General features: G+C 56.7%; 15 protein-coding genes across 15 annotated transcripts in view; 7 read left to right on the forward strand and 8 right to left on the reverse strand.

The window, feature by feature from the left end:
* Nucleotides 1–200, forward strand: part of BCV69DRAFT_286476 (hypothetical protein) — a gene marked incomplete at both ends in the record, with an annotated part of 1,872 nt that extends 1,672 nt beyond the window's left edge. The window contains one exon of the mRNA XM_025493523.1: nt 152–200. Within this exon, the coding sequence (XP_025350289.1) occupies nt 152–200 (49 nt within the window). The remainder of the gene's footprint in view (nt 1–151) is intronic.
* A 269-nt stretch (nt 201–469) lies between these two features.
* Nucleotides 470–5,725, reverse strand: BCV69DRAFT_297084 (hypothetical protein; the record flags this gene model as incomplete). The annotated part of the gene is made up of 1 exon (XM_025494077.1): nt 470–5,725. The coding sequence occupies one exon, from the start codon at nt 5,723–5,725 to the stop codon at nt 470–472; it is 5,256 nt and encodes a 1,751-aa protein (XP_025350290.1).
* A 171-nt stretch (nt 5,726–5,896) lies between these two features.
* Nucleotides 5,897–6,815, reverse strand: BCV69DRAFT_110030 (hypothetical protein). The gene has a single exon (XM_025489069.1). The coding sequence runs from the start codon at nt 6,545–6,547 to the stop codon at nt 6,068–6,070; it is 480 nt and encodes a 159-aa protein (XP_025350291.1). The 5' UTR covers nt 6,548–6,815; the 3' UTR covers nt 5,897–6,067.
* Nucleotides 6,816–9,151, reverse strand: BCV69DRAFT_110031 (hypothetical protein). The gene has a single exon (XM_025489070.1). The coding sequence runs from the start codon at nt 9,064–9,066 to the stop codon at nt 7,084–7,086; it is 1,983 nt and encodes a 660-aa protein (XP_025350292.1). The 5' UTR covers nt 9,067–9,151; the 3' UTR covers nt 6,816–7,083.
* Nucleotides 9,152–9,252: 101 nt separating this feature from the next.
* BCV69DRAFT_280749 (replication factor-a protein) lies at nt 9,253–11,554 on the forward strand. Its single transcript, XM_025491719.1, has 3 exons — nt 9,253–9,403; nt 9,500–9,643; nt 9,731–11,554. Exons 1-3 carry the CDS (start codon nt 9,364–9,366, stop codon nt 11,419–11,421), a joined length of 1,875 nt encoding a protein of 624 aa, XP_025350293.1. The 5' UTR covers nt 9,253–9,363; the 3' UTR covers nt 11,422–11,554.
* Nucleotides 11,555–11,813: 259 nt separating this feature from the next.
* BCV69DRAFT_310619 (mitochondrial carrier) lies at nt 11,814–13,187 on the forward strand. The gene is made up of 3 exons (XM_025494806.1): nt 11,814–12,401; nt 12,494–12,892; nt 13,005–13,187. Exons 1-3 carry the CDS (start codon nt 11,949–11,951, stop codon nt 13,095–13,097), a joined length of 945 nt encoding a protein of 314 aa, XP_025350294.1. The 5' UTR covers nt 11,814–11,948; the 3' UTR covers nt 13,098–13,187.
* BCV69DRAFT_280751 (PLP-dependent transferase) lies at nt 13,176–14,742 on the reverse strand. The gene has a single exon (XM_025491720.1). It carries the CDS (start codon nt 14,682–14,684, stop codon nt 13,329–13,331), a length of 1,356 nt encoding a protein of 451 aa, XP_025350295.1. The 5' UTR covers nt 14,685–14,742; the 3' UTR covers nt 13,176–13,328.
* Nucleotides 14,743–15,001: 259 nt separating this feature from the next.
* On the reverse strand, nt 15,002–15,897 carry BCV69DRAFT_280753 (thioredoxin). Its single transcript, XM_025491721.1, has 2 exons — nt 15,488–15,897; nt 15,002–15,349 (listed from the first exon to the last, which is right to left on the reverse strand). The coding sequence occupies exons 1-2, from the start codon at nt 15,782–15,784 to the stop codon at nt 15,323–15,325; spliced, it is 324 nt and encodes a 107-aa protein (XP_025350296.1). The 5' UTR covers nt 15,785–15,897; the 3' UTR covers nt 15,002–15,322.
* Nucleotides 15,898–15,941: 44 nt separating this feature from the next.
* Nucleotides 15,942–16,195, forward strand: BCV69DRAFT_280754 (hypothetical protein). Its single transcript, XM_025491722.1, has one exon. The coding sequence runs from the start codon at nt 15,970–15,972 to the stop codon at nt 16,183–16,185; it is 216 nt and encodes a 71-aa protein (XP_025350297.1). The 5' UTR covers nt 15,942–15,969; the 3' UTR covers nt 16,186–16,195.
* Nucleotides 16,196–16,210: 15 nt separating this feature from the next.
* On the forward strand, nt 16,211–17,168 carry BCV69DRAFT_110131 (hypothetical protein). Its single transcript, XM_025489071.1, has one exon. The coding sequence runs from the start codon at nt 16,316–16,318 to the stop codon at nt 17,078–17,080; it is 765 nt and encodes a 254-aa protein (XP_025350298.1). The 5' UTR covers nt 16,211–16,315; the 3' UTR covers nt 17,081–17,168.
* BCV69DRAFT_280756 (GroES-like protein) lies at nt 16,905–18,599 on the reverse strand. Its single transcript, XM_025491723.1, has 3 exons — nt 18,357–18,599; nt 18,239–18,267; nt 16,905–18,159 (listed from the first exon to the last, which is right to left on the reverse strand). Exons 1-3 carry the CDS (start codon nt 18,470–18,472, stop codon nt 17,258–17,260), a joined length of 1,047 nt encoding a protein of 348 aa, XP_025350299.1. The 5' UTR covers nt 18,473–18,599; the 3' UTR covers nt 16,905–17,257.
* Nucleotides 18,600–18,859: 260 nt separating this feature from the next.
* Nucleotides 18,860–19,468, forward strand: BCV69DRAFT_297092 (hypothetical protein; the record flags this gene model as incomplete). Its single annotated transcript, XM_025494078.1, has 1 exon — nt 18,860–19,468. The coding sequence occupies one exon, from the start codon at nt 18,860–18,862 to the stop codon at nt 19,466–19,468; it is 609 nt and encodes a 202-aa protein (XP_025350300.1).
* A 50-nt stretch (nt 19,469–19,518) lies between these two features.
* BCV69DRAFT_245539 (hypothetical protein) lies at nt 19,519–22,008 on the reverse strand (the record flags this gene model as incomplete). The annotated part of the gene is made up of 7 exons (XM_025490159.1): nt 19,519–19,645; nt 19,734–20,096; nt 20,177–20,228; nt 20,315–21,271; nt 21,353–21,452; nt 21,538–21,652; nt 21,731–22,008. The coding sequence occupies 7 exons, from the start codon at nt 22,006–22,008 to the stop codon at nt 19,519–19,521; spliced, it is 1,992 nt and encodes a 663-aa protein (XP_025350301.1).
* Nucleotides 22,009–22,327: 319 nt separating this feature from the next.
* On the forward strand, nt 22,328–23,458 carry BCV69DRAFT_297094 (hypothetical protein; the record flags this gene model as incomplete). Its single annotated transcript, XM_025494079.1, has 2 exons — nt 22,328–22,951; nt 23,015–23,458. 2 exons carry the CDS (start codon nt 22,328–22,330, stop codon nt 23,456–23,458), a joined length of 1,068 nt encoding a protein of 355 aa, XP_025350302.1.
* Nucleotides 23,459–23,515: 57 nt separating this feature from the next.
* The window catches only part of BCV69DRAFT_110537 (hypothetical protein), a 2,329-nt gene continuing 541 nt past the window's right edge, over nt 23,516–25,303 (reverse strand). Inside the window, exon 2 of the mRNA XM_025489075.1 lies at nt 23,516–25,300. Within this exon, the coding sequence (XP_025350303.1) occupies nt 23,919–25,300 (1,382 nt within the window). The 3' untranslated portion in view covers nt 23,516–23,918. The remainder of the gene's footprint in view (nt 25,301–25,303) is intronic.

The following is a 25,303-nucleotide window of genomic DNA, read 5'->3' on the forward strand; positions in this document are numbered from 1 at the left end:
GGGGCAAAGGAGAGACGGAGCGGGCGGACGGTAGGGCGGATGAGCGGGTGAGACTCGCTACATTGGTGACTCGTGATGGCCGCTGCGTCTTGGCTTACTCTCGCTTGGGTGCTGGCCAAATATTATGCTACCCTGTGGCACGCGTTCATAGCTCAGAATTCTCATTAGACATTACAGTAAGGCAAGACCGATGCTACTAGGTGAACATGTAGGAGATGGAGGGAGAGGGAAAGAGGGCCAGAGATAAAGGAAAGGTCCAGAATATCGTGATTGGACTGAAATGCGCCCTGAGAGAGAGAGAGGCACAGAGGGATGATCATAAATGGTACGAGGAGACAAAGGGTGACAATGATACTGTGGGTCCAGAAAGAGTCCAATAGATATGCATCCGCGCCTCCTCTTCCCTCTTCCCTCTCCCTCCTCCCTCTCCCTCTCCAGCTTTCCCGCTTTCCTGTCCGGGCACGCTTGCTCAGGCGACCGACTCGCGCTGGTCGGGCCTTGCCATATCCTCATGCTCCTCGCGCAGCATATCGTCAAAAGCAGCACTAGGAGCGGGCGTACCCTCTGTGCTGCGCGGGGCTGAGGTGCTTCTTCCCGAAGCAGTGCCAGTAGCAGCCGTCGAGGTGCTGGCCCTTCCGTTCCCTGCAGCTTCCGCCAATGATCGTCGCTGGGCTTCGGCCAGATCGGCCGCTTCGCGCTCCTCGGCTGTTGCACCGGGAGCAGCACCAGCAGCGCCTGCAGCAGCAGCTGGCCTCCTCCTCCTGCGACGTGGTAGCGTAATGAACTTGGGCATCGCCCTGCTCTCCAGGTCGAGAGAGACATTGGTAGCGGCCTGCAGTGCCTCGATCCAGTCCACGACGTGCTTATCGCTGGTGGTCTGGATCAGGAATTGCTCCCCCTCGGCTCGCACGCGCACCACGTGTCGGCGCTTGAGGTAGTCGGCAGCTAAGCCACTCTCGGCGGACTGAAGAGAGTAATTGCGGATGAGGCCGTTGCGCGAGTCGTTGTGAGAGCCCAAGGGAAGACGGGTGTGCTGCATCGCCTCGATCAAGTTGGCACCAGGAGTCGTGCTTGCACCTCCATTCGATCCGTCCTCGTTGATGGGCACTGGGTGGACGTGCTGGCCCTGCATGTCTCCTGGCGGGCTGCGAGGAGCGCCCGACATGTCGTTGCGGTAGACCTTGAGGCAGGTGCCGTGGAGTACAAAGTACTTCTTGGACCAGCCTCGGTCCTTGGCCTGGACTCTAGGCGCACTGAACTCCATCTTGCGGGAGAGGTAGCCTTCGATGTGGACACTGCAGCCATACTTTGGTAGACGCTCCTTGCCTTCCTCCTCGCGAGGGAAGATCTTCTGCGGGCCTTCTGGTCGGCTATGGATGATAGCGTATGGAGGCGGCACGGCAGCCATCTCAATCATAGATCGTCGACGCTGGAGATGAGGTGCATCCTCGACGGCTGGAGTAGGTGGAGGCTTGGAAGCGAAGTCGGTGTCAAGAGCTGCTGTCTTGACTGCTTTGTCGTCTTCTTGTCGACTCTTTGCCTGGTGAGAGGCGAAAGGCTGTTGACGATTAGGTGACAGCGGCGTCATGATATCCCTGGCATTAGCTTGACGGTTCGAGCTTGGCAGATTGATCAGTGACCGGCTCTGCTGCTGGTACAGTCCAGGACGATGAGCCGGCTGCTTCTGCGCGCTCGAGCCGTCGAGCCCTTGGGATACAGCCACGGTATGCGTCGACCTCATGCTTGGCGATCGAGACGCAGCGATAGCGGGATGAGGTGCTGGAGCTAGCAAGCCCGACATCGAATACGGTCCAGGGACAGTCTGGTCACCAGACGCTGGAGAGGCGATAGGTGAAGTGGCTAAGCGTTGTCGTTGTTGCTGCATAGGCGAAACATTAGCCGAACCCGCTCTTTGAGGCTGTAAGGGGGACGAGGCTGCGGACCCAGATCCGGCACGGCTGGCTTGAGTAGATTTGCCTTTCAGGTGCAGACCAAGCGCTGGCGGCAGAGAAGGAGGTGGCATATCTCTGCCAGGCGTTGGTACGAGTCGCATGCTTCTTGAACTGGCGGAAGAAGGCGCTCGGCTGCGAGAGATGATAGAAGGAGAAGGTGGCGGTATTCCGCTATCGGCAACATTCGAGGCGACATTTCGAGCAGCGGCGGGTCGATGGCTGAAGTAGGAGGGTTCGTAGGCCTGTGAGGCCATCGGAGTCCTCGCGGCCATGCCGTTCTGTTCTGGACCGGGCGTGGGCGTTTCGAAAGGCGTCTGATGGAAGCTGAACCACCCGGAACGACCAACAATGACTCCCTCGGCCGGATTGCTTGCAGAAGGGGTATTACGACCAGAAGTGGACGGAGAGGAGTTCAATGGGCCAGCCACGAACTTGGGTGCAGGAGGCATCTGGATGTCTCCAGGCCGGCGACTCAACCGATCCACTGCCGGGCTAGCAGACTGAGGGGTAGGGGCAGCGTCACCATTGGCCATCATGTCCAGGTCAGCGGCAGCGGTGAAGAAACTGCCAGGCATGCCCATCCCTTCTCGCTCCGTCCTAGAGTCCTCTGCATCCGTCTCTTCTTCGTCGTGGCTTTCCGTATCGGTGTCTGTCTCTGAGCCGGATTCACTCTCCCCATTGTCGGCTTCAGTCTCGTCCTCGCTGCTGCCACCGCTTCGATCACCACCTGCTCCGCCTCCGGGAGTTCGCCCATCCCCTCCCGAGCTACCTCGCCTGTCACCATTGTCCTCGCCTTCGCTGTCGTCCCCACCTTGACGCCTGGGAATGCCTTGCATGGAATTTAGGCGAGGAACATGGAACAAAGAGCGTCGGGACCTTGCAGTGCGTCGGGGTGGGTCCGAAGAGGTGACAATAGCTTCAGGTGTTGCTGAGCGGGAAGACTCTGTGGTCCTCACCGCTGCGACTGCTTGTGAGGTGGCATTTGCTGCAGGTGAAGCTGGCAAAGGCGTTTCGGGGGCCGTCAAGACCGAGAGCTGATCGACACTGCGTTTGTGGGCCACAGTGAGGGCTTCAGGAGCATCGACGAAGAAGTCGCCTGCAAGGGGTGTCTGAGGTGTCTGAGGGCGGGTAGACGTTTGCTCCGCCTGCAGAGCTTCACCGCCAGATGAAGCCTTCTCACCCCTCGAAGCAGGAGTGGCTGCGAGCGTCGTGTTCGAAGTCAAAGGCGCCAGCGCGACGTCATTAGGCGACGAAGTCGAGGGCGCCGTGATGCCTGTATGTTGAGAGTGAAGACTCGCGGACGATGGTTGAGAGACCGCAAGAGAGTTGGCCGCACTGCTGTTGCCAGATGCAGTGCTCGCCTCGTCAGTTGATGTGCTGCGTCGCGAAGAGAAGTGAGCTGCAAGGGCAGCACTTTGCAATCGGTCCTTGGGACTTGAGTGGGGCACTTGCTCCTCTGGTCCGTGTTGCTTGGTCCGTTCTTCAGCCACAACGGCGCCAGGCTGCACGGGTCCAAAGGCAGAGCTGAAGGACACCTCGGGATCCTCCAGGATTTCCATCTCTGAGCTCGGCCGAGTCTGTCCAAAGGCCTGCGATTGCGCTGTGCTGAATGGGACGTGATCCGGCATAGGGGGAGCCGAAGAGGCCATCGCACGCTTATTGCTTGCCCTCTTGCCGGTGATCTTTTTCATCCAGCTGCCGCCTGCGAGCACATCTGGGTCGTTGGATCCCTCACCGCTTTCGTCGACGTCACGAGAGATTGAGGGCCTTGATCTCATGAAACTGCTTCTCCTCAGCTTGGCCAGGGCGGAGCTATGTTCTTCGCTCTGCGAAGCATCGACAGCACTGCCGCCCCATGGTCGGAAGATGCTCATCGACTTGCGGCCCTGATCCAGGCGGGGGGCCGTGCCAGGTTGAAGCACTCCACCATATGCTTGCCCACGATGGCCCGATACATCCATGCTCATCCTTGTATTGGAAGATGCAGAAGAATATGGCTGGTCCAAGCCCAGGTTCTGGCTAGAACGGCTCGCCCAACTTCTAAGCTTTTCCAGCCTGAGACCACTGCTACGGCTACCACGACGTGAGTCGACCGAAGGTCGCCCGCTACTGAACCTCGAAGGAGACATCGTCGTCGAGGCAGTGTCAGCGTAGGAAGAGCTCATGGTGGCGTTGAAATCGTAGCTTTCCCCTGGGTTGTCCATGATTGACGTAGCCGAAGAAGAGAGGTCACGGGACACGTTGAAGGACATAGGTGCAGAAGCACCCGTGTAGCTTGCTGTGCGTTCATCCTCGAGTGGATGCTCGGGAAGAGCAGGGGCCATGCCTGCAGATTGTGCGGCAGTCGGCCTCCGATTTGCCGCACGATTTGACATTTCAAACGAAGTTCTGGAGCTTCTGTTCGAAGTCGAGGTGCCGATGTTGTCTGGACTTGTAGATACGGAACTGCGCTGAAACCGATACGGACTGGGCTCGGGCGCCAGCTCTTTATGGGCTGAGGCTGTAGGCGATGCTGAGGGGCTCTCGGGAAGAGTAGAGGCCGCGGGAGTCATGGATTGCTGTGATCCTGCGGTTGGAAAGGCATAGGATGAGAGCGATGTCAGGGGCGGTGATTGAGATGATCCAGATGTCATCTGCCCTGCAGAGCCTTGAGCAAGGCGGGCTTGGGACGCGAGATCCGAGCCAGAGCCGGGCTGTGCTGAATGAGAGCCTGATGTGGGATAGAGCGGGATGGCAGGATCGTTAGATCTTCTGCTCTGATGATTGATGCTTGGGGGAGCAAGAGAGAGGCTCGAGCTGCTCGGCTCTTCTAGAGCTGGGGCCGATCCTCGTCGCCGAAAAGAGGCGGTGAGGTTCGGATTGCAGCCTGTTCCGGAGGCCCCGGCCCCAATGGTGCCAGCGTCACTGGGTCTGCTTGCCTTCAGGCTTGGAGATGCTGTGGATGATGTCGGCTGCAGGTTCTCTCTTGACTTGAGAGCAGACGCTAGTCGGCCGAGCTGTGGTGAAGAGGTCTTATGCTGAGGTGACGTGAACGTTGAAGAGGATCCTGGCTTCAATGCATGACCAGAACTAATAGTGTTCTCGGATTCTGATTGGCGGCGGGACGATGCGAAGAAGCCAACGGCTGCGCCGCGAATGGCTCGAGAAGAAGGTTGTCTAGAAGACTGAGGGCTACTTGAAGGTACTTCGACGGCCGGACTCGCCCCCTCTGCCAGTAATCCCGTCGGTTTGGACCTGGATCGAATCTGGGAGAAGGACATGCGTGGAGAGCTTGGTCCTGATGTGGTCGGCGAAGCGGAGGGAGGAGTGGTCCCTTCGTAGGAAGGTGGTGGGACTGTGATAGGAGGAGGGATGACATGTGCCGTCGAAAGTCCGGCCCGTGCCATGAATTCGGTATGGTCTTCCTCGATAGGGACGGTAACCGGTGGAGTAGTCTGGGTTTTGCCGAGGTGGCTGATAGATCTGAGCATGTGAGCTTGCTCTCGAGCAAGTAGGCTGGGTCCAGCTGTCGAAGCTCCTGACCGTGTACGACTACGAGAACCCATTGCAGCGGCATTGTCGCCCGGCAGAGCAGTCGTCGTGACTGGCTCTTTCATCATATGGTCGGCGTCGAATGCACTGCCAGATGATGATGCCTGTGATGCAGAAGCTAGAGCGTCGCGAGAAGTTCGTCGTTGATGTAGTGGCCCGGTAGTAGCTTGTTGTATTTCGGATCCCTTGGTCCTGGAGGTGTCAGATATGCTTAGCGCAGGAAAAAGGGTAGTCGGGCCCATCTGATTGGCTGATCAGCCGTTCGGGTGGGAGAGTGTAGGGGCTTGTATGCCGAGTGCTGAAGAGTCAAGGTCCGAACGTGTATGTGAGACCTAGGGCTGGTGATAGGCGCTGCTGTGCACAACAAGAGGCAGGAACAACAGTTACGATGGCTTGCAAGGCCAGGATGAAAGGGAAATACGTAATGACAAGAGCTTCTGCCAGCCGGTGATCTTCGAGAGACGCAGGGGGGTATGTATGCTCCTGCACCGGGAGTGATTAATATGGAGGAGTGTGCAGTTGAATGAGTGGGGAAGGCTGTGACAGAAGGAGGGACACGGGCGATGGTGTAATGGAAGGATGTTTCAACGGAGCGGGCTATGGGTGAGGGGTGGGTGGTAGGACGACTGGCCGAGTTGCCGGCCTGATCGTCTGCCTGTCTGGTCTTCTGCCTCTGCGACGGGTCGGCCTGCTTGCATCCGTCGCCTGCCCTTGGCGCCGCCTGCTCCGATTGCTGAAGCTCCTCCTCCCGCGTGGGGAGAGAGATGGCGGAGATAATCTGCGCCCAGACGAGAGGGAAGCGAGACGGAGGCCATGCCGGCGAGAGGAGCCTGGCAACGAACCTGGCCAAGGGCTCCCTCCACTCCTCCTCTCCCACCACCTCTCGCTGCAGACCATGTCAGCCAGTCGCTCGCCCCCTGGCAGGGCTCAGCACTGCCGAGCATGTGAGAAGGCGCTCCGCCCTTGACCCATGAGGTAGTGGTGCGTCGGTCTCTCTGCACCCGACTCCACGCACCTGACTGTGATCGAGGGTGCTCCTCTGCCCAGGTGCCCTCCCTCACCATCGCCGGGCGGTGCGATGTGGGGTCGGGGTACGGCGGAGTTGATACGAGTTTTTCCCTGCTTCGCGCCTAAGCAGCGGGCGCAGGCAGAACACAGCATCTTGGCCCCAAGCGCCACAGACTCGCGGAATGGTAGCCCTGCTGAAGCGCCAGGACAAGAGACACAGACCCTTAGACTTGATTGCCGCGTGGCTGAAAATTCCCTGTACTCTCGGAGAGCTGGCCGACGGTGCTCGCCGGTCTCCACCTGCTGTCATCGGACGCTTGGGCGGCCAAAAGGCCTTAGGCGAGCACACGATCGGCCCCTGCCGCCGGGACAGCTCCCTTTGCCTTCCGGCAATGTTGCTGACGATGTTCGGCATCTTGAAAAACAAATCAATTTTGAATTTCCACACGCTCGCGATCGGTCTCAAGCAATGATTTTCGCCATACGGGGACTTGGATCGAGTAGAAGACACGACAGCCAATTTTCCACAAGCGGACGCAAGGCCAGACGCCTTCTCCCATGTCATCGCGGTCAAAGACACCGCATCACCGCACTAGACTTTCCTCATCAAGACGTCTACCATGCCCTTTGCCTCTGACCTTACACGTCCGGAGTTTCGGAGGAGCCGTTCAGCTGGAATCTTGAGCTGCGGGTGTGACTTCCACTGCTCCTTGAGGTCTTCTGGCAACAGCTCCGAAACCTGCCCACTCGTCTTGCCGGATCGATTACGCGCAGCAGCAGCTTTCCCGCTTACTGCTCTGGGAGTCAAGAGTGAGGCTTGAACTACTTGGGCTGCAGAGTCTGCCTCCAAGAGCCAATCGATGCTCTGTCCATGCTTGACCTTGCTGTTGTCTCCGCCTCCGCTAACCGCATTGCTGGCCCTTGACAGGAGAGACTTCATTGCATCAGCAGTGCGAGATCCAGAGCGATTTAGGGCATATATTGTTTCGGCAAGGTGGAGACTGACCATTGCCTCGTTGTTCTTGAGCCACAGAGAGTGCAAATCGCGACTGGCCTCGCTCGTCGGGTCTACGGTCACCTGGCCTTGCTGAGCAGTTTGACTTTGCACCCTGCTGAGCTCTAGCCGAATCAACCGCAGAGCGGAAGCCTGTATGCGCAATGCTTGTTCGAGATTGGCCCTCCAAGTTGCATCCCGAGGGTCTGTCTGGCCAGGCGAGGGCGGTGCGGCGTAAAGCCCGGAGATGGAGAGCAAAGTGGAGACGAGGGACCTGGTCAAACTTGGGGTGGGCGTGACAGCAGGCTTGGAGGCGACAGAGGTGGGTAGCGTAGCGTCTGGCGCGGCGTCTGGCGCTCCCTGCGATGGTGAGAGAGGGGCACTATGACCCCAACCAGAGAACCATCCTTTGTGAGACGAGGATGAAGCCGGCTCCTCTCCAGCCACTCCAGCCACCTCTTCTAAGATCGAGCCCTTGGCCGCTGATGTGTGGGAGCCTTGACCTGCCAATGTGATTGCTTTGAGCAGCCAGGCCTCTGCCTCCTCCCGACGGCCAATCTCCGCATTCAGGTCACCGAGCTTCGTCGCGAGTCGGACCAGCCTGCTATTGGCAATCGATGGGTGTCCCGAATGACCTACAGCCTCGTGTGCCGAATCGGTGGCAGCAAGAGCGTCATAGAGGCGCTCGTAGCCTGAAATGGCTAGCGGCAGAGTATCGTATGTTCCTATCCTCTCCCTGCAGGCTGCTAGTCGAGTCTCGAGGATGACAGCCGTCTGGTCCAGAGGAGCATCGGCACCACTCTGATGAGCGTTCTTGAGACCCGCTCTGAGGGCAGCAATGTCCGGCAACCTGATCCCCTTTTCTTCGGCTGTTTGCAGGCAGGCTGCTAGATATTGCTCTGCCGAAGCAAGCCCGTCATTCTTTTCGTTTGCAAGGGCGTTCAGAGCAGGGGCTGGACCGCTAGATTGGTTGAAGCCTCCAGAAGAAGCGCCATCCGAGGCCAGAATGAGAGAAGGCGCTACTCCCGAGCCCCAATGCGTTGCCATCCATGCGCTTCTCAAAGCATGCCTGCCGAAGAAGCCAAGACGCGGGTCGGTCCCGCCAGACGATGGCCCCCATGCCTCCTCCTCGAAGTCGGACGACCAGCCCCATGGATCATCAGAGGATGTGCCGAGTCGTGTCTTCGTATCAGTTGCGCCCTTCATAGCCACCTTCTCTACGTAGATGTGTGAGCCCTCGAAGGCACTTACGCCCACGACGGCGATTCCCATGCCAGTGAACACGATGATGCGAGCAATCCGAGAGATGATGGACACAAACTCTCCAAAAGGGGTTGCAAACGACTGGATGACTTGGTCCTGATTCGGAAGCGTCGAGTACTGGCGATGCGTTAGGCCAAAGGCCGGGTATCGAGAAGCACTGGCATCATGAGATCCAATTGCTCGGCAGGGTGAGCTGTGAGGTCGGCACGCCACATGTGAAGGTGGGCGTGTTCGAATGCCAGCAGAAAGACGGCAGGGCGTTGCTGCTGTCCCTGTAATCTTGATCAGAGGTTGTAGTATGGCAGCACTTCTTCTCATAGCTGTCGTGGTGGGTAGCGTGGGTGAGGTAGGGTGAGATAATGAGAGTAAGCCGTTGCTCGTACTCTCTCCACTCGGCGTGAGCTGCCTGTGGCCCAGAGTTGGGCCTCGGCTTCGCGCGGCGGGAAGAGCGTCACGTCTCTTAAAGTGACACCAATTTCGCCTGGCACCTCGTGTCCCTACCATCAATCCCTACCCCTATTCCCCTTTCCGGTCACCACTTACGACCTCGTTGCTCCTACAAGGGGACAATTGACAAACAGTAGACCCACAACGTCCTCGACCCTACAGTCCGTCATGACTACTGAGCTTAGCACGGGATGTATTGATCTCATGGGTAAGCAAAGTCGCGTGGCGGAGTAGAGCGCTCAGCTCCCCTCTCCCACCTCGCGTTGTTACTGACCCTCATCACTCGCTGTTGCCCGACCTACAGCTCGGACGACGGATCCTTCGCAGTCTGTCCCACCTGAAGAGGCAATCTGTCAGATTCTGAGCATCAAGAAGATTGCAGCCACCAATCCACAGGCGGGAGACAGGTACAGAATCATCCTCAGTGATGGAGTGCATTTTGCCCAGGGTGAGTGTGGCGCAAAGACGTGCTCAGCGCGAACCTGTACTGATCGTGTCAAAGCTCCCCTCCGCTGTTGATCTGTGCCGTCTACAGCGATGTTGGCTTCTCAGCTCAAACACATCGTCGAGACGGGTGCAATTGACCGTAACTCCGTCGTCCGTATCAACCAGTACGCAGCCAACAACGTCCAAGGCCGAAGGATTCTCATCCTGCTTGGCCTCGATTCTCTCGGGCCTCCTTTGACAGAGAGAATTGGCGCACCTGTGAATTGGGAACAAAGTCAGCAGAATGGGGGAGCAAATGGAGCAGCTGGGGGTGCAGCATCTAGGCCCGCCAATGGTGCTGCTCCGAAGCCGGAGGCTGGAGCAAGCAACGGCAAGCCTGCATTGGGTGGAGCTAAGCCTGCCGGAACAAAGCCTCTGTCTCGAGGGCCTAGCATGGCCAACGGAGCTCCTATCTACCCTATCGAGGGTCTCTCCCCATACCAGAACAAGTGGACCATCAAGGCTCGAGTCACCTCCAAGTCTGATATCAAGCACTGGTCAAATCAGAGAGGTGAGGGCAAGCTGTTCTCCGTCAACCTCCTCGATGAGTCTGGGGAGATCAAGGCAACCGGCTTCAACGATGCAGTGGATAAGTTCTACCATCTCCTGCAGGAGAACAAGGTCTTCTACATTTCGAAGGCCCGCGTCAACATTGCGAAGAAGCAGTTCAGCAACCTCAACAACGAGTACGAAATCGCTTTCGAGAACAGCACCGAGATCGAGGAGTGTCTCGATGCCACCGACGTGCCGGAAGTCAAGTACACATTTGTGCCCATCGACCAGCTCGACGGAGTGGAGCCTAACCAGACTTGCGATGTCATTGGAGTGGTCGACTCGATTGGCGAGTCGAATGAGATCATCTCAAAAGCGTCGCAGAAGCCTATTACCAAGCGCGAGTTGAACATGGCAGACCAAAGTGGCATGAGTGTCAAGCTGACACTTTGGGGCAAGACAGCCGAGACGTTCGATGCTTCTCTCGACAAGCCCATCATCGCTTTTAAGGGTGTCAAGGTCAGCGACTTTGGTGGCCGATCGCTCTCGATGTTCTCGTCGTCGACCATGATGATCAACCCCGACATCCCAGAGGCTCACGGACTACGTGGCTGGTACGACAATGAAGGCGCTGGTGCTGCTGGCAACTTCAAGACTTTTGCCGGCTCTGGACTTGGAGGTCTGGGTGCTGGAGGAGGAAATGCTGGATCCAACATGTCTGAGAGGAGGACGATCGCCCAGGCAAAGGAAGAAGGCCTGGGTATGTCGGGCGAGAAGCCCGACTATTTCAACATGCGTGCAACAGTCGTCTACATCAAGCAGGAGAATCTGTCCTACCCTGCTTGCCCAAGCCAAAATTGCAACAAGAAGGTGCAACAGGAGGACGATGGTTCGTGGAGGTGTGAGAAGTGCGACGCCACATATCCTGCCCCAGAGTACCGGTACATTCTTGCAGCCAACGTCTCTGACCACACCGATGCAATGTGGCTGAGCGGCTTCAACGACATTGGCGAGCTGCTCATCGGTATGACTGCCACTGAGCTGGAGAAGATCAAGGCGGAGAGTGAGACGGAATTTGCTTCTGTGCTGCACAAGGCGACGAACAAGATGTTCATGTTCAACATCCGAGCCAAGCAGGACAGCTTCAACGATATGACCAGGGTGCGCTACACGGTCACCAAGGCCACCCCTGTCGACTGGGCCGCTTCCGCGAACGAGCTGGCAGATGCGATCAAGGCTCAGCTCTAGATGGCAGGCTGCTGCTGAGCGAGTGTTGGTTTTGTTGTAGTCAGGGCGGCAAGATTGGTGTAGCTGCCTGTACTATAGTCCTTCTGCCTGTTCTGCGTTGGCATCTCTTTCCATGTCCGTTCCTTGTTGTCGTAGGTGTGCGTGGAGGTGTGTGCGCTGCGTGTGTGTGTGTGCGCCCGGAATCTTCACGGGACCCGGTTGGTCAAGGGAAGAACCTTGGCCCCGCTTGAGCCGGTTGCTTTGCTTTGCATGCGGGCCGGCGGGGCAGCCGGCGATCACGCGCGAGAAGGCCAAGAGCCGGAGATGGTGGGTGCACTGAGCGAGTCGCCTCGGCTCGGTTAAGTCCAGACGTCACTCTTTCCTTCCTCCGCTTCGTCCAAGGTTTCCCTCTTGTCTTCACTTACCATCAAACACCCATACAGGTCTGCAGAGACATTGTACCCAAGTCAGCCAGCTTAGCCTGAAAGCAACAGCAAGCCGACCAAGACCTACCCTCCTTTAGCACCGGCCTACCTCCCACTGCAACCATGGCCGACGACCAAACATCAGCAGCCATCACCGATGAGCAATTCGAGGAAAAGAAACAAGCCACTTCTGCCCTCAAGTCTTTCCTTTCGGGAGGTTTCGGTGGAGTTTCCGCCGTTCTAGTCGGTCATCCCTTTGATCTTACCAAGACACGTTTGCAGACGGCTGCAGATGGCACTTACACTGGTGGATTGGACGTGGTGAGAAAGACGCTCCAAGCTGATGGTGTTAGGGGGATGTACAGAGGTATGGGCCCACCACTGGTGGGAGTTACACCCATCTTTGCCATTTCATTCTGGTCGTACGACACGGGAAAGAAGATCGTCTATGGGCTGACGCCGGATAGAAAGGACCCTAAGCTCTCGTATAGCGAGCTGGCCTTTGCCGGATTCTTCTCGGCGATTCCCACCACGCTCGTTGCTGGACCCGCTGAGCGAGTCAAGGTGTTGCTGCAAGTGAGTGTCGCACAATGCTGCCATCTCGTAGGGAGGAATGCTGCCTTTGCTTCGAGCTGACACTGTTCCTTCTCCATACCCTTTCTTCACAGCTGCAAGGCCAAAGCGGAGGTACCGGCCCAACCTACAACGGTCCTGTAGACGTGGTCCGCCAGCTCTACAAGGAGGGTGGTCTTCGCTCCATCTTCCGTGGTACAGGTGCAACTCTAGCGCGAGACGGACCAGGAAGTGCCGCCTACTTCTGCTCTTATGAGGCAATTAAGCGTGCTCTAGCCCCAAAGGGTGCTGATGCTCAAGAGCTGAATTTACTCAATGTCATGATTGCAGGTGGAACAGCGGGTATGGCAATGTGGGGAATTGCTATTCCACCCGATGTCGTCAAGAGTCGTCTGCAGGGAGCTCCGCAGGGAACTTACTCGGGCTTCTTGGACTGCGCTAGGAAGCTCGTTGCAAAGGATGGTGTTGGAGCTTTGTTCAAGGGATTCGGACCAGTGAGTAGACAAAGACGGGGTAAGAGGAATGGAGGCCCAACCAAGGGTCTCAGTGGGTGGGGTAGGGAGCATTACTGACCCGATCTCGCATCGCTTTCTTCTCTCCATCTAGGCAATGGCACGAGCCTTCCCTGCCAATGCTGCCACTTTCCTGGGTGTCGAGGTCTCTCTCAAGATGATGAACACGGCCTTCCCATCGCTGTGAGCAAAGTCTTCTGCAAAATGCCTGTGCAACACACTTTTCAGACTTCTGGATCACGACATATAGAAAATGCAAAGTCACCACAAATTTGAGAGCGTGAGAGCTGAGATGAGCGTGCAGCTGTGCATGAGCAGAGTCTCGCTCGCTGGAAGAAGTCTATGACATCGATTGACCATCTAACCACATTAGAAAGCGCTACAAAGAGCCACCCCCCACTCTGCCCTCTCCCTCCCTCTACTTTCCCGCCAAAGTCTTGGCCATAAACTCCTCCATGACCCTCGCCAGCCTCTCCGTCTCTTCTACGCTCACAGCATTATACAAGCTCGTCCTGATTCCACCAACACTACGATGTCCCTTGACCTGCTCGATTCCATTCGCCTTGCAAAACTTGACAAAGGCCTCTTCTAGCGCTTCATCAAAGGCGGGTGCAGGGGCAGATTCCACTTTTGCCTCGCCTGCACTCGTGGTACTTTGAGCGGTACCGGCTGCTGCTGCTGCTCCAGTGCTGGCGATGCGGAATGTGACATTCATACGAGATCGAGCATTGGGCTGCTTGACCGTGGGCAGGTAGAATCCCCTCGAGTCGTCCAGGAGCTTATAGATCCTCTGTGCCTTAAGCCTACTCCTCTCTGCTGCTCCCTGCACACCTCCTTGCTCTTGCAGTAGCTTGGCAAAGACCAGACCCGAGACGTGAATGGAGAACATGGGCGGAGTATTGTAGAGACTGCCATTGTCCACTAGATTCTTGTACACGAGCGTTGTTGGAATCCGAGGTCCACCGTGCGGGACACCTTGGTCTGGGTGAACCTCCACTAGCGAGCGACGCAGGATCACAACGGTTACTCCTGGTGGTCCTACATTCTTCTGAGCTCCAAAGAAGACGATGGAATGGGCACGGATGTCGATGGGCCGCGAGAGGATGTTGGAGGAACAGTCGGCTACGAGGGGTACGGTAGAGCGGTACGCCTCTGGAAGGGATTCAACGGGGAATCCTGGCGAAGGGAATTCCACTCCGTCGACCGTCTCATTGTCACAGTAGTAGAGCATCGCTGGCTTTTGTGCTGGGTCGCTCAGATTCCATTCAGATACGGGAGGAATCGAGCCAAACTTGCCATTGGCCCCAGGAACCTTTCTGGCATCGAGGACAGGGTGGGCATTGAATCCTAGCCTGGTCGCCTCTTGGCAAGCCTTGTTAGACCAGCTTCCAGTGATGGCGTAATCAATGGGCGGTCCTCTACCTCCCGACTCTTGAAAGTAGCCAGGATTCGTGGCAGCATGGTAGCCGAGCAGGTTCAGGGCAGTGGCAGAGAACTGCTCTGTTCCTCCCCCCTGGGTGAAGATTACAGCGTAGTCCTCGGGCACATCGAGTAGCTTTCGCAAGTTGGCCTCAGCAGTCTCAATGACCGTCTTGAAGGTGCCAGAGCGGTGGGAGAGCTCGATGAGACCCATGCCTGTACCAGAGTAGTCGACGATGTCCTGCGCCGACTGCACCAGTACAGAGGTGGGCAGAGACGAGGGGCCTGCGCCCAGGTTGAGCGTCTGCGCTCGGCGCGAGATGTCGAGCGTAGGAGCAGTGGTGGGATGATCCATGATGAGAAAGTGTGTAAGGAAACAAGGGAAAAGGAGGAGATAACTTGTGGCGAGGAGTCAAAGTTGCCGATGTACAGCAACGGGAAGAAGTGAGGCCTGGGTGGTGGTGGTGACTCCAAAATCCACGCTCCGCCTGATCAAAGCGAAAAAGTGGCTCCTCTCCACCTCTGCTCGCTGCCGCATACGACTTCGGGAAAAAGTCACTGGGATCCTCGCAGACGATCGCTTCTCATGGCCACAGAGACGCAGAAGTAACACCCGGGAATTTCGAAGAGAGCACGTCACACAATGTGGCCAGGGCCAGGTCATACGCGGGCCGGAGGGTGTGACGCAGAGAATGGTACATAACCGGACATGGCGTGGCAAGTGCATCACCTTCTCTTCTCGGGACAAGTAGACAAGGATCGCTGGCTTTGACCTGCCCGCCCTTCTTTGCCTTGGTCAGTGAGGGCTGGCGATATGTACACGCCATTTGCACCAGCGTCAAGTCTGGCTGATTGGGGTCAATTGGCTGTCCTCCGACCACAAATACATCATCATGTTGGCTTGTATAGTGTTGATTGATTAAGAATAGCTAGCAAGTAGCTACGCATGAGTGAGGTACATGTCGGGGAGCTGCGATCAGATGGTCGGGAACTCTAAACGTCGTACTTGGAGATGGTGCTCTGCAAGAGGGTGGTGGAAGGGATGGAGGAAGTTTGTGTCAGTACGAAGTCCGTCTGCCGAATGTGCTGCCAAGGGCTTGACGAGGGCAGTGAGGCCACTCAATCTTATCTTTGCTCAACCTCTTCTTTTGTACTCACCTGCAGCTTGCCAGGGTCAGCGCCAACGACGGTGTCAATCTTCTCTCCATTCTTGAAGAAGGCAAAGGTAGGCATGGCCTTTACTCCCACCTCCTGAGTAATCTCCTCCTGAGCGTCCACGTCCACCTTGTAGAATCCAATCTTCTCTCCAGCGGGAGTAGCGGAAATCTTCTCAAAGATGGGCGAGATCATCTTGCATGGTCCACACCATGTAGCCCAAAAGTCGATTACGGAGGGCTTGTCGCTGTTGATGATCTCCTTGAACTGCGCAAGGGACTGGATCTCGGTAACGCCCATGATGAGAGGTGTGCTGTGGAAGTGGCGAGGGATTTGGGATGGGTGTGCAAAAGTACGACGAAGTGTCTGTTGTGTGGCGAGTCTGAGGGACATATATAGTAGTCGAAGTGGAAAGGGGAAGTGTTTGGCCAAAAGGAAGGATCTACTGCTCTTGGCTCGACTCCACTCTCTACCCGCACGCCAGAATGACAAGCAGAGCTCAGCTCCAGCCACGCCACGCCACGCCGCGCAGCCCCCCGCTGCCTCTCCCCCGGCCTTTGCTGCTGGCTGGCTGGCTGGCTCAAGCGTCGAGTCTAATCCCGGAGATAGGCAAGATCCCTAGACGCATCGCGATTGGCAAGCACACCATACCCAGCGGGGCCTATACCACCCACTGCCCAACACCCGCAAGCGAGTCGTAGCAGTAGCTAGAAGCATCTCAGCCTTCTCGAAGCATCCAAGATGTGCTGAGCAACGCAAGACTCAGCCGGCATTACTCGGCCATCCACCTGCCTCGCCGACACCCTCCACCCCCGCCCCGGCTTAACCATCATGACCTCCGGAGGTATGCCGCCAAGTGCACCCACGACCTTCCACCTTCCCAGTCCCATTCGCACCAGCACCGCTTCGCAGCTTCGTCAAGCAGTGATCCTCGTCCTCCACTCCATCCTCTTCCACCGCGTCTATGGCACTCTCAAACCAGCCAGTGTCCTCTACCTAACCACCGAGTTCCCAGTGGTACCCGAAAAGGGAGTGGTGCAGGTCGTGAGGAGCAAGGCGGATGAGATGGTCAAGAGGGTGCTCAGCGGCGCAGCGGCTTCAAGTACAGAGCTCGTCGTATCGCTCTACGACCCAGCAGCCTTGTCCACAGGACCTGCAGGCCCTTCCCAGCAACGGACGGAAGCTGGAGGCGCTTATCGGTACGGCTGGCTTGCGCAGGCCTTCGCAAGCGGGATCGGCGGACCAAGCGTAGAACATCCCAGCGGTGCTCCTCATAGCGAGGCCTCCACCTCCCTACCCATTGTGCCCGATCTGGGCTCTTTCAAATCTGCAGAGGAACACGGCGAGCCATTCGAGACATGGAGGATCTCCTTCCAGCTGATCAAGACGAGGAGAAGGAGCTCAGTCAGAGCAGGTGGGGGAGTTGAGCTTGATCCAGCTGGGAACGTAGACGCAGACGCACAAGTGGAAGAGCAGCTCGTTGAATTCCTGGAACAGATGCTGCGCTTCGTTGATGAGCAGAGGGACCATGTTCCCGCGCTGCCGTCGTCGGAATTGTGCCCGTTCCCCATCGTCATCGATGTCGGCCACAAGTGACCAGTGAAAACGACAAGGGAGCTTAGAGGACCGAGCGAGTAGCATCAGCTTGGTGTCGTGTACGCTGTAGATCTGACAATCAGACGCGGAGCTTCAGAAACTACATCAAATGTATTTGTATCGGCGACGAAAGTAAATAGTACAATTCCTTTTCCCTCCTTCACACTTTACTCTACTCTACTCGTCAAAAACAAAGACGTTCCTGAACCTTGGGTTACCCTGAGCAGTGTCCTTGTAAACGGCATCGGCATCATCGAGCTTCTTGATGTTGACCATGGACCGGACCTTGTTGTCGCCCAGGACAGCAAAGTCGACGAGCTCCTCATTGTTGATGGAGCAGCCACAGGTGATACCCTTGACGGTGCACCTGTTGGAGACGAGCTGCATAGGGGCGAATTCGAGGTTCTTACCATCGGGTGGGATACCCACGACGGTCATCACTCCATTGCGTGCAAGCAAGGGAAGCAGGCTGGAGATGGCGGCAGAGGAAGGAGCCGTAGCGACGGCTGCCTTTGCTCCTCCGTACTTCTTCTTGAACTCCTCGCCTTGCTTGGCATTGAAGAAGTCGTGGGCTCCGAGCTTCAGAGCGAGGTCCTTCTTGGAGTCACCGCCAGACATGGCTACAACGTGGTAGCCAGCTTTGCGCGCGAACTGGATACCCAAGTGACCCAGACCTCCAAGACCTTGGACGATGACGACGTCACCAGGCTTGGCACCAGTGGCATTAAGTCCATCATTGACGGTGATACCGGCGCAGAGAAGAGGAGCCATCTCAGCAGGGGACAGTCCGCTGTTCTCGGGCAGCTTCACGACAGCCTCCCACCTAGCAGTGAGGTACTCCTGGTGTCCACCTTCGGTGTGGAATCCAGTGACCAGTCCATTGTTGCAACCGTAGAATTCTCCCTTGCGGCAAGCCTCACACTGCTGGCAGTATCCACCGTTCCAGCCTAGACCGACGAGGAGACCCTCCTTGAACTCGTCGGAGACGCCGGAACCCTTCTGGACGATACGGCCGACGACTTCGTGACCGGGAGTGAGAGGGAACTTGACGCCCATGGCTCCGTGGTCGACGGCGAATTCTATTTGTTGTCAAGTTGGAACAGAGGGAAAGTCAGCATCGACGCTGCAGTTGTGAACGGTCGTGCAAGGCGTACTGACCATCTGAGAAGCAGAGCGAAGAAGCCAGACTGGATGAGGTGGGAGGGAAGAAGCACACCATGATCGAGTCAGATACGGCAGGCGGACAACTGCAGTAAGAGGGCATGGACACACTTACACCTTGATCAGAACCTGGTTGGACTCGGGCTTGGGAGTGGGGACCATCTTGACGACGAGGCCCTTACCGGCGCCCTCGCAGACGGCGGCCTTGTGCTCCTTTGGGATGTTGACCATATTGATTATTGTAAATTAGCGTAGATGAGAGATGTGCGGTTCGTTGTTGATGATACGGATGGAAAGGAAGGTGCGGATCCTTACCTCCGGCCCTAAGACCCTTCATATGTTCCTCGCAGTGCGTGAGACTTGGTGTCGCTTGACATCATTCGCAAGTGAGGTGGAGGTGGCGGCGGCCAAGGCTTTCCGCATCCGCCTCTTCCGATCCGATCTCTCGAGTTGGCCAGTTCCGCGGAGGGAGGAAGGAGCAAGCTGCAGTGTCGTCGTGGAAGGTGACCAGAAAAGAGCGGACGGGGGAGACCAACACTTTGATGAGTACAGTAGACATTGCCTCCTCACAACCACTGCACCTGTGTATCTCAGACTTAGCTAGCCCAACTTCCCAACATGCCTTCTCGTAGCAACCGACTCAGAAGCAGACGAGCCCTCGGCGGCGACACAGGTTCAGACTCCCTCTCTGCCTCAGGCTCTGGCTCGGAGGAGGTCCTGTCTTCCCCCACTCCAGCTCCCAAGCGCAGCACTACCTCCAACGTTCGTAGCACAGACAAGGCCAAGAGCAAAGCCTCACCTCGTCCCCGTGGCAAGTCCGGCAAGGCAGCCACTGTTGTAGACTCGGAGCCAGGCAGGCTGAAGCGTCTGCTAGCGCTGCTACTCGTGACGACGCTCCTCCTCACGCTCTACCACGTCTTCAGGCTATATACAAAGGGACAAGGAATCTTGGGAGCACCTGCTTCTCTAGGACGACGTTTTGGCTCCTCTTCCTCTTCCTTCTCTCACAACAAGGACGCACCGGGAGGGATGGTCGTGCATCCCTCCGCACCTTCCCCTTCGTCGGACAATGAGGACATCAGGCTGGAAGACCTGGACATGGAGACGCTCCAGGCTGCTTTCGACGCATTGTATGGAGATGGAGGACCACTAGGCCCGGGCAGTCAGAGGGGCGACGGGAGTGGCGAGTACAGAGTTGCAGGAAGGAGAAAGGAGAGCTTGCATTGAGGACCGAGCAAGGCAAGGATAGATGCAGCAACAAGCACACATACACGCCTCTAAGAGAACATCCGGCTCAAGCGCTCTTCCACTTCCGCCTCTGGACGAATATACTTGCCGGGATTGCTTGAGAAGTTGCTGGCAGTGTGCTTGGCAACGAAGCGAGTGTAGAGTGGCATGACCAGTCTGATGAGAAAATCGTGGATACGGTCAGCTATCTCTCAAGCCGAAGCTGGGAGCAAATCAGGTTCTTCAGACTTCTGGAATCACTCACCTCAAGACCTCCTTCTTAAGGTTTTCCCTCAGCTCACTGTCATTCCGACTGAGCGGGAAAGCCATGTGTAGTCGTTCAAGGTCGTCCAGCCCCTCAAAGAAGCGAGTGAAGCGCTGCTTCACGTCCTCCTTCTGGGCTCGATCGTTGCCTCCCAGCACTCCACCTCCGAGCTTGGATGTGACGGGCTTGCTGTGGAGACCAGCAACGTCGTCCATCAACGCCGACACTACCCCTTGCCAGGCATCGAGGTATTTGGCACGTGCTTGTCTCATACCGCCTTTCAGGATGTCAGAGCCGGGCTGGCTCAGGTATGCTTGCAGCAGAGGGGCTGCTCCCACCTCACGCTGCAGGTGGCCGACGTTGCTGGGGACCGGGAAGGGGCGAGGAGCGTGAGCTGATCAGTAGCCAATCGGGGTCTCTCTGAAGGAAGGAAGTAGACTCACTTCATCAGGAACATGGACGCCGTGGAAGGTTGTCTGATGGCTTTCGATCGTGCTACAAGGAGAAAAGATCGGAGCCATCGCCTCAGTACCCACTGTGCGCCCTATTGCAATGCCACATGAATACCTCTCACTACTTACCATCTAGTGCTGCGATAGTCGTTGAGAGTGTGTCGCAGATAAACTGAGAGAACATGACACTAGGTTCGCTCATGCCAGCCGATTGCGCTGTTGTGTTGGCCATGCTTCCGCTCATGATCCAGTTGCCAGCTCCGAGAGTAGCTAGTAGAGGGGCAATGGTATCCGCGTACTCGCATGCTTCCTTCATGAAGCTGAGGCCCATGTAGGTAATCTCGTTGATTCCCACGCTTGGCACCTCATTTTCTCTCTGCTTGGGAATGCCCTTGAGGTCGTTGAGGAACACGGGAAAGATGTTGACAGCGGTACTCCTCAAAGCCTGCAGCTGGTCCTGCAAAGCGTGAGCACCCCCTTCCATGCCACCGCTCTCTTCGTTTGCCTTGCCGGCAGGATTGACAATGACGCCATTCCATCTCATGGCCAGCTCTGACAGCGTGGCGATGAGGTCGAAGATGAAGATCATTTGAGAAGATAGATCTTGCTTGATGAGAGCGTGAATGGTGCTCATGGTGGTGCTGAAGTGCCGCAAGATGGGATGGATAAGTCGAGAGAATGTCGATGCAATGGTAGAATTTGACGAGGGTGGATTGAGAGACCGGAGCATGTTCGACAAGATCACATGCTCATTTTCTGCAAGATCGAGAATGGCTTTGATCCACTCCCTAGCACCGCTCGCACCTCGGTGGTAGGTGTTGTCTTCCTCTTCGCCATAACTGGCAGTCGCCATTCCCCCACCGCCCATGCGGCTGCTGACTCGATGATTTGTGAAGTCGATGAGACCTTGTCCGAGCGCAGCAATGGACTCTCCGAGGTAGAGCCCTCTTACGTCCGAGTAAGCTGCCAGCGAAGCCAGGAAAGGAGCATAGCCGTTCGATGGATTTGCAGGGAGGGATTTCTGGTAGGAAAGGATCGGGATGGTTGCTTCCAACACCGAGCCGGAGAGAATAGGGAGTGGCAGGCCTGAGGAATGCATCTTGTTTGTCAGTGAATTCATGCGCCTCTTCTGTGGTTCTTTGAGTCATGCTGCTTCTCACTCACGACGTGGTACATATTCATTGGGGTCGATCGCAATAGACTCTGCAGTGACCCAATCGCTCATGATTGTAGTGAGATTCCTGGCGCCTATCTCAACGAGCTCGTGCTGAGGGAATGGAGGAGAGCTGGCTGCTCTAGTCAGATATTGCGATGACGGGGAGTGGCAGGATACATGGCCCATGCTTGCTCACCATCTTCATCATAATGGCCTCTTGACTCTTGAGGTCACTCTTCTTGAGGTACTCGAGCCCTCTTACCACGCGGTCTATGGTGTCAAAGTACGGGTATAGATTATTTCCACTAGGTCTGATGGCAAAGATGGAGTAGTGATGGGGCTCAATTGCTATGCTATCGTGGACGGGAAAGCGTCTCTCTTCGACTCACCCTTGTAAGATCCTGGGCTCTTCCTCTTCCACCACATCGAAGTGGCCCAGCGTATGCTTTAGCGCCTCCAAGGTAGCATCGACGTTCTTCTCCACTCTCTGCAGAGCTTGAGTTCTGTGGTGGATAGGTAGCAATGTACCCTCTAGGCTGGCGAGGCGACGATCGAAGCCGGAGAGAATGGAAGTCATGCGAGTGGTAAGGGCATTGAGCTTCTTCTGGTTCGAGGCCAGCAGCTCGAGCTCGGCCAGGCCGTCGTCGCTATCGTGAAGACCATTCATGATGATGGCAGTGGTGGCGATATCAGCACCTTCAGCATCCCTGCTCCCGTCTGACTGCTGCTGTGGACCTGGTAGCGTATGCTGGCGTGTTGGTTCTGGTAGGACGTTGGTAGGCAAGCTGTTGTTGCCAAGCGAGTGTTGCTGTGCACTGACCTTTTGTCGGACTTTGAAGACGAGGGCGTCTGTCCGTATTTGCAAAAAAGTGGGTGAAGGCTGTTGCCTCGTAGCAGTCATCGGCAGTGCCTCACTTCATCATCCCAGACGATTCCGAGCTCAGTCGGTATCATCAGCGCATTCTCATACGGATGCAAGATCATTGATGGCTCTGGGTGATACGCTGCCATGGACGCGTACAAAGCAGGTCATCCAGTCTGCCTCCAGTCCTCCTCGTGAGGATGCCTCCGCCACCTCGGACACTACTGAGCGGCGGGACCCAATCACACCAACCTTATTCAGGTCTAGGATACCCATCGTACCAGTCGCAGCTACCATCTTCCTGATCGGCTTCACAGGAGCTGCACTCTATGGCGTCAGAGCTGGCCGCAAAGCGGAACTCAAGGAAGCCGCAGAGATGGCTGCGAAGAATCATGCTGCGACTCGGCATGCTGCGACAAACACGCCTTCGGCGCTGAGCAGAGCACAGCCAGCTTTGAACTCATCTTCTACATCGTCGTCAAGGGGAACGGCTTCTGGCTTCGACTGGGGGGCTACGGGCTCATCAGCTCCCTCAGCACTGTCACGCCGTGGTGCAGGCGCTGCGAGCTCGCCCCGCGGAGGTTTTTCAGCATCACCCGCAGGAGTCGCAGGGGGCCAAAGAGGCTACACGTTTGAAGAACCTCCAGCTGTCACCGCCATCAAGGCTTTCACTATTGCTACCGCCTTGGTCGGCGTGACGAGTGTCGCTGTCGTCGAAGTGGCTCGGCGAGTGTGGAAAGTGGAAGATGTGAGTTCCTGCGCAGCGTGGAGACGTGCACACCTTAGGCTGACGACGCACACTTCAAAACAGATGTACGACCTCACAGATCGACTCCATGATATGGCTCCAAAATCTTTTGCACTGTTCGAGAGCGTAGGCAACTTCATGCGGGCACGCCTCGGTGGCATCTTCCCAGAGCCGGCGGACAAAGAAGACCCTTTCGCAGCACCTGTCGGGGACCAATCTTTCCTGGAATCGCCTGAAGGAGCAAGTCACTCCTCGAACTGGCCCCATATCCTTCGCCCCGCCACCCACGTCCCAATCGATGTCACATCAGCTACTGCCAAGAATGCAGTTAAGCCTGTGGAAGACCTCTTCGAAGAGATCGAACAGGCACCGACGATGCGTGCTAAACTGGAGCTTGTCGAGCTACAGCTTCGAGGCGAGAAGGCCTTCGAGGATCAACATCGCGAGGAGCTACGCCGGCAGAGGGAGCTCCGAGGTACCGCTTCTTCCAGGGACAAGTCCCCATGAAACACCAGGGCGCACCTCCTCAATCCACACACTCCTCGCCTAATGCTCTATGGCACACCGTTCAATCCATTAATGGTTGGATATTTTGTCATATTGATAGATGGCTGTCCATGCTGAAGCAATGGATCTAGAGAGTACTAACGTTACAAGTGAAACAATGGATCTAGAGAGTACTAATGTTACAAGTAAAACAAGTCTAAGGCTCGCTGCGATGACTTCAGAGCGCAGGAGTGATGAGGTACGAAACAACATGAGGGGCATAAAACAAGGTGGATGAGGGCATAGACGAAGCTGGATGGGAGCATAGACGAAACTGGCTGTACACTGGACACGACTACGGAAGAGATGCAGCACATCTGACATCGGGAACACGGCCACGATTCGAAAGCAGCATACGATCCACGAGGGCCAGTGGCAGACGTCTTCGAAGTCCACACCATGCCCGGACTCAGGTGGGCACTTAGGCCTTCTTCTTGCCCTTGCCCTCGCCCTCCTGAGATTCGGGGGCGGGAGAGGGTGCAGGCTCGCTGCCTGTACTGTTTTCAAGCTCCTTCTTCAGCTCTGCGAGTTTCTCCTGGGCTTCTTTGAGGCTTTGCCAGTAGCTGGGCTCCTCCTCTTTGCCTGCCAGCTCAGCGATCTCCTTGTGGCAAATCTTCATGTCGTCGAGGATGGACTTCTTGGCGCGGCCACGCTTTCGAACAATTCCAGCGTAAGTGCACTCGATTCCAGCTTTTACGCAGCAGGAGCAACTAGGCTGGCCCTCATCGCACTTGGTCTTGCGGCGCTTGCAGTTGAAACAGGCGATACGGCTCTTCTTGGATGCAGAGGCCTTTGTGGCAGGCTTTTTCTTGTCCTTCTGTGCTTGGCTGGAGGTCTTCTTGGCACGTTTTTGGCCCTGTGCAGGCTGTGCACCATTCTGGCCCTGAGCACCTGCTAAGGGGGGAGTGGTGTTGCCAGTGGTGGCACTGCCGCTATTTGGGGATACGCTGACAGGTGCCGGGTTCACGGCATCGGAAGCACCGTCCACCGCTGCGGGGCCCTCAAGCACAGGGTTGGCAGCCGCAAATTCTCTGTACAAGGCAGCAATGAGAGCTTGTTGGTCGGCTGGAATCTGTTCAGCGATTCGATCCAAGGCGGCGGGAGCACTTTCTGGAATGTCCATGTTCGGGCTCTGCCTCAACGAGACACTGTTGCCATTCTGAGCAAAGATGGACACGAAGGCGTTAACATTGGCACTGGAGTTGCGGGTCTTCTGACTGGGTGCTGAAGGATTGAGTGTAGGGCACCGGTCGAAAGCTGCGTTGGTAGCTGCGGACAGGCTGCTAGGAAGCTGGTTGGGCTGTGCCTCAGGGCCAACGGCCTCACGCCCAGAAGTCCGGTGGTTTGCGAGCATGGCATCCACCTGATGGCACGACTGTGCGTTCAAGGGTAGCCCAAGATTGGCTGGCTGGAAGTTGTTGCTCGTCTCCAAGGCGGCACCGTTGATCCCAGCGTTCTGGCCGAGCTGGAGCATGGCGTTCCAGTTGATGTGGGTATGAGCGGGTGCTTGGGCTACTCCGGCCACGGATGGCGCGGCATTGGCTACCTGGACGTTACCGTTCACGTTGGGGACGACACTGTTGATCCCAGCGTTCTGGCCGAGCTGGGGCATGGCGTTCCAGTTGATGTGGGTATGAGCGGGTGCTTGGGCTACTCCGGCCACGGATGGCGCGGCATTGGCTACCTGGAGGGTACCGTCGACGTTGGGGGCGGCACCGATCGTCCAGAAGCCCTGGGGCATCGCAGGGACAGAAGCTTCTGCAGCACCGTTCATCCAGGAGTTCTGAGGAGCCATAGAGGCAGTAT

Source organism: Pseudomicrostroma glucosiphilum, assembly GCF_003144135.1.
Source record: "Pseudomicrostroma glucosiphilum strain MCA 4718 unplaced genomic scaffold BCV69scaffold_2, whole genome shotgun sequence".
Taxonomy (NCBI): domain Eukaryota; kingdom Fungi; phylum Basidiomycota; class Exobasidiomycetes; order Microstromatales; family Microstromataceae; genus Microstroma; species Microstroma glucosiphilum.

What these genes read in the sequence shown, in the direction of transcription:
- BCV69DRAFT_110030 (XM_025489069.1), bottom strand. Translation starts at nt 6,547, where the DNA reads ATGGTGAGGGAGGGCACCTGGGCAGAGGAGCACCCTCGATCACAGTCA.
- BCV69DRAFT_110131 (XM_025489071.1), top strand. Translation starts at nt 16,316, where the DNA reads ATGACCTCCGGAGGTATGCCGCCAAGTGCACCCACGACCTTCCACCTT.
- BCV69DRAFT_280751 (XM_025491720.1), bottom strand. Translation starts at nt 14,684, where the DNA reads ATGGATCATCCCACCACTGCTCCTACGCTCGACATCTCGCGCCGAGCG.
- BCV69DRAFT_280753 (XM_025491721.1), bottom strand. Translation starts at nt 15,784, where the DNA reads ATGGGCGTTACCGAGATCCAGTCCCTTGCGCAGTTCAAGGAGATCATC. An exon ending in CTGACCCTGGCAAGCTGCAG is followed by an intron (nt 15,350 to 15,487) that starts GTGAGTACAAAA and finishes ACCCTCTTGCAG; the next exon opens with AGCACCATCTCCAAGTACGA.
- BCV69DRAFT_310619 (XM_025494806.1), top strand. Translation starts at nt 11,949, where the DNA reads ATGGCCGACGACCAAACATCAGCAGCCATCACCGATGAGCAATTCGAG. An exon ending in GAGTCAAGGTGTTGCTGCAA is followed by an intron (nt 12,402 to 12,493) that starts GTGAGTGTCGCA and finishes CTTTCTTCACAG; the next exon opens with CTGCAAGGCCAAAGCGGAGG. An exon ending in TGTTCAAGGGATTCGGACCA is followed by an intron (nt 12,893 to 13,004) that starts GTGAGTAGACAA and finishes CTCTCCATCTAG; the next exon opens with GCAATGGCACGAGCCTTCCC.
- BCV69DRAFT_110031 (XM_025489070.1), bottom strand. Translation starts at nt 9,066, where the DNA reads ATGAGAAGAAGTGCTGCCATACTACAACCTCTGATCAAGATTACAGGG.
- BCV69DRAFT_280754 (XM_025491722.1), top strand. Translation starts at nt 15,970, where the DNA reads ATGACAAGCAGAGCTCAGCTCCAGCCACGCCACGCCACGCCGCGCAGC.
- BCV69DRAFT_280756 (XM_025491723.1), bottom strand. Translation starts at nt 18,472, where the DNA reads ATGGTCAACATCCCAAAGGAGCACAAGGCCGCCGTCTGCGAGGGCGCC. An exon ending in AACCAGGTTCTGATCAAGGT is followed by an intron (nt 18,268 to 18,356) that starts GTAAGTGTGTCC and finishes CACCTCATCCAG; the next exon opens with TCTGGCTTCTTCGCTCTGCT. An exon ending in TTCGCTCTGCTTCTCAGATG is followed by an intron (nt 18,160 to 18,238) that starts GTCAGTACGCCT and finishes GACAACAAATAG; the next exon opens with AATTCGCCGTCGACCACGGA.
- BCV69DRAFT_280749 (XM_025491719.1), top strand. Translation starts at nt 9,364, where the DNA reads ATGACTACTGAGCTTAGCACGGGATGTATTGATCTCATGG. An exon ending in GGGATGTATTGATCTCATGG is followed by an intron (nt 9,404 to 9,499) that starts GTAAGCAAAGTC and finishes CCCGACCTACAG; the next exon opens with CTCGGACGACGGATCCTTCG. An exon ending in TGGAGTGCATTTTGCCCAGG is followed by an intron (nt 9,644 to 9,730) that starts GTGAGTGTGGCG and finishes TGCCGTCTACAG; the next exon opens with CGATGTTGGCTTCTCAGCTC.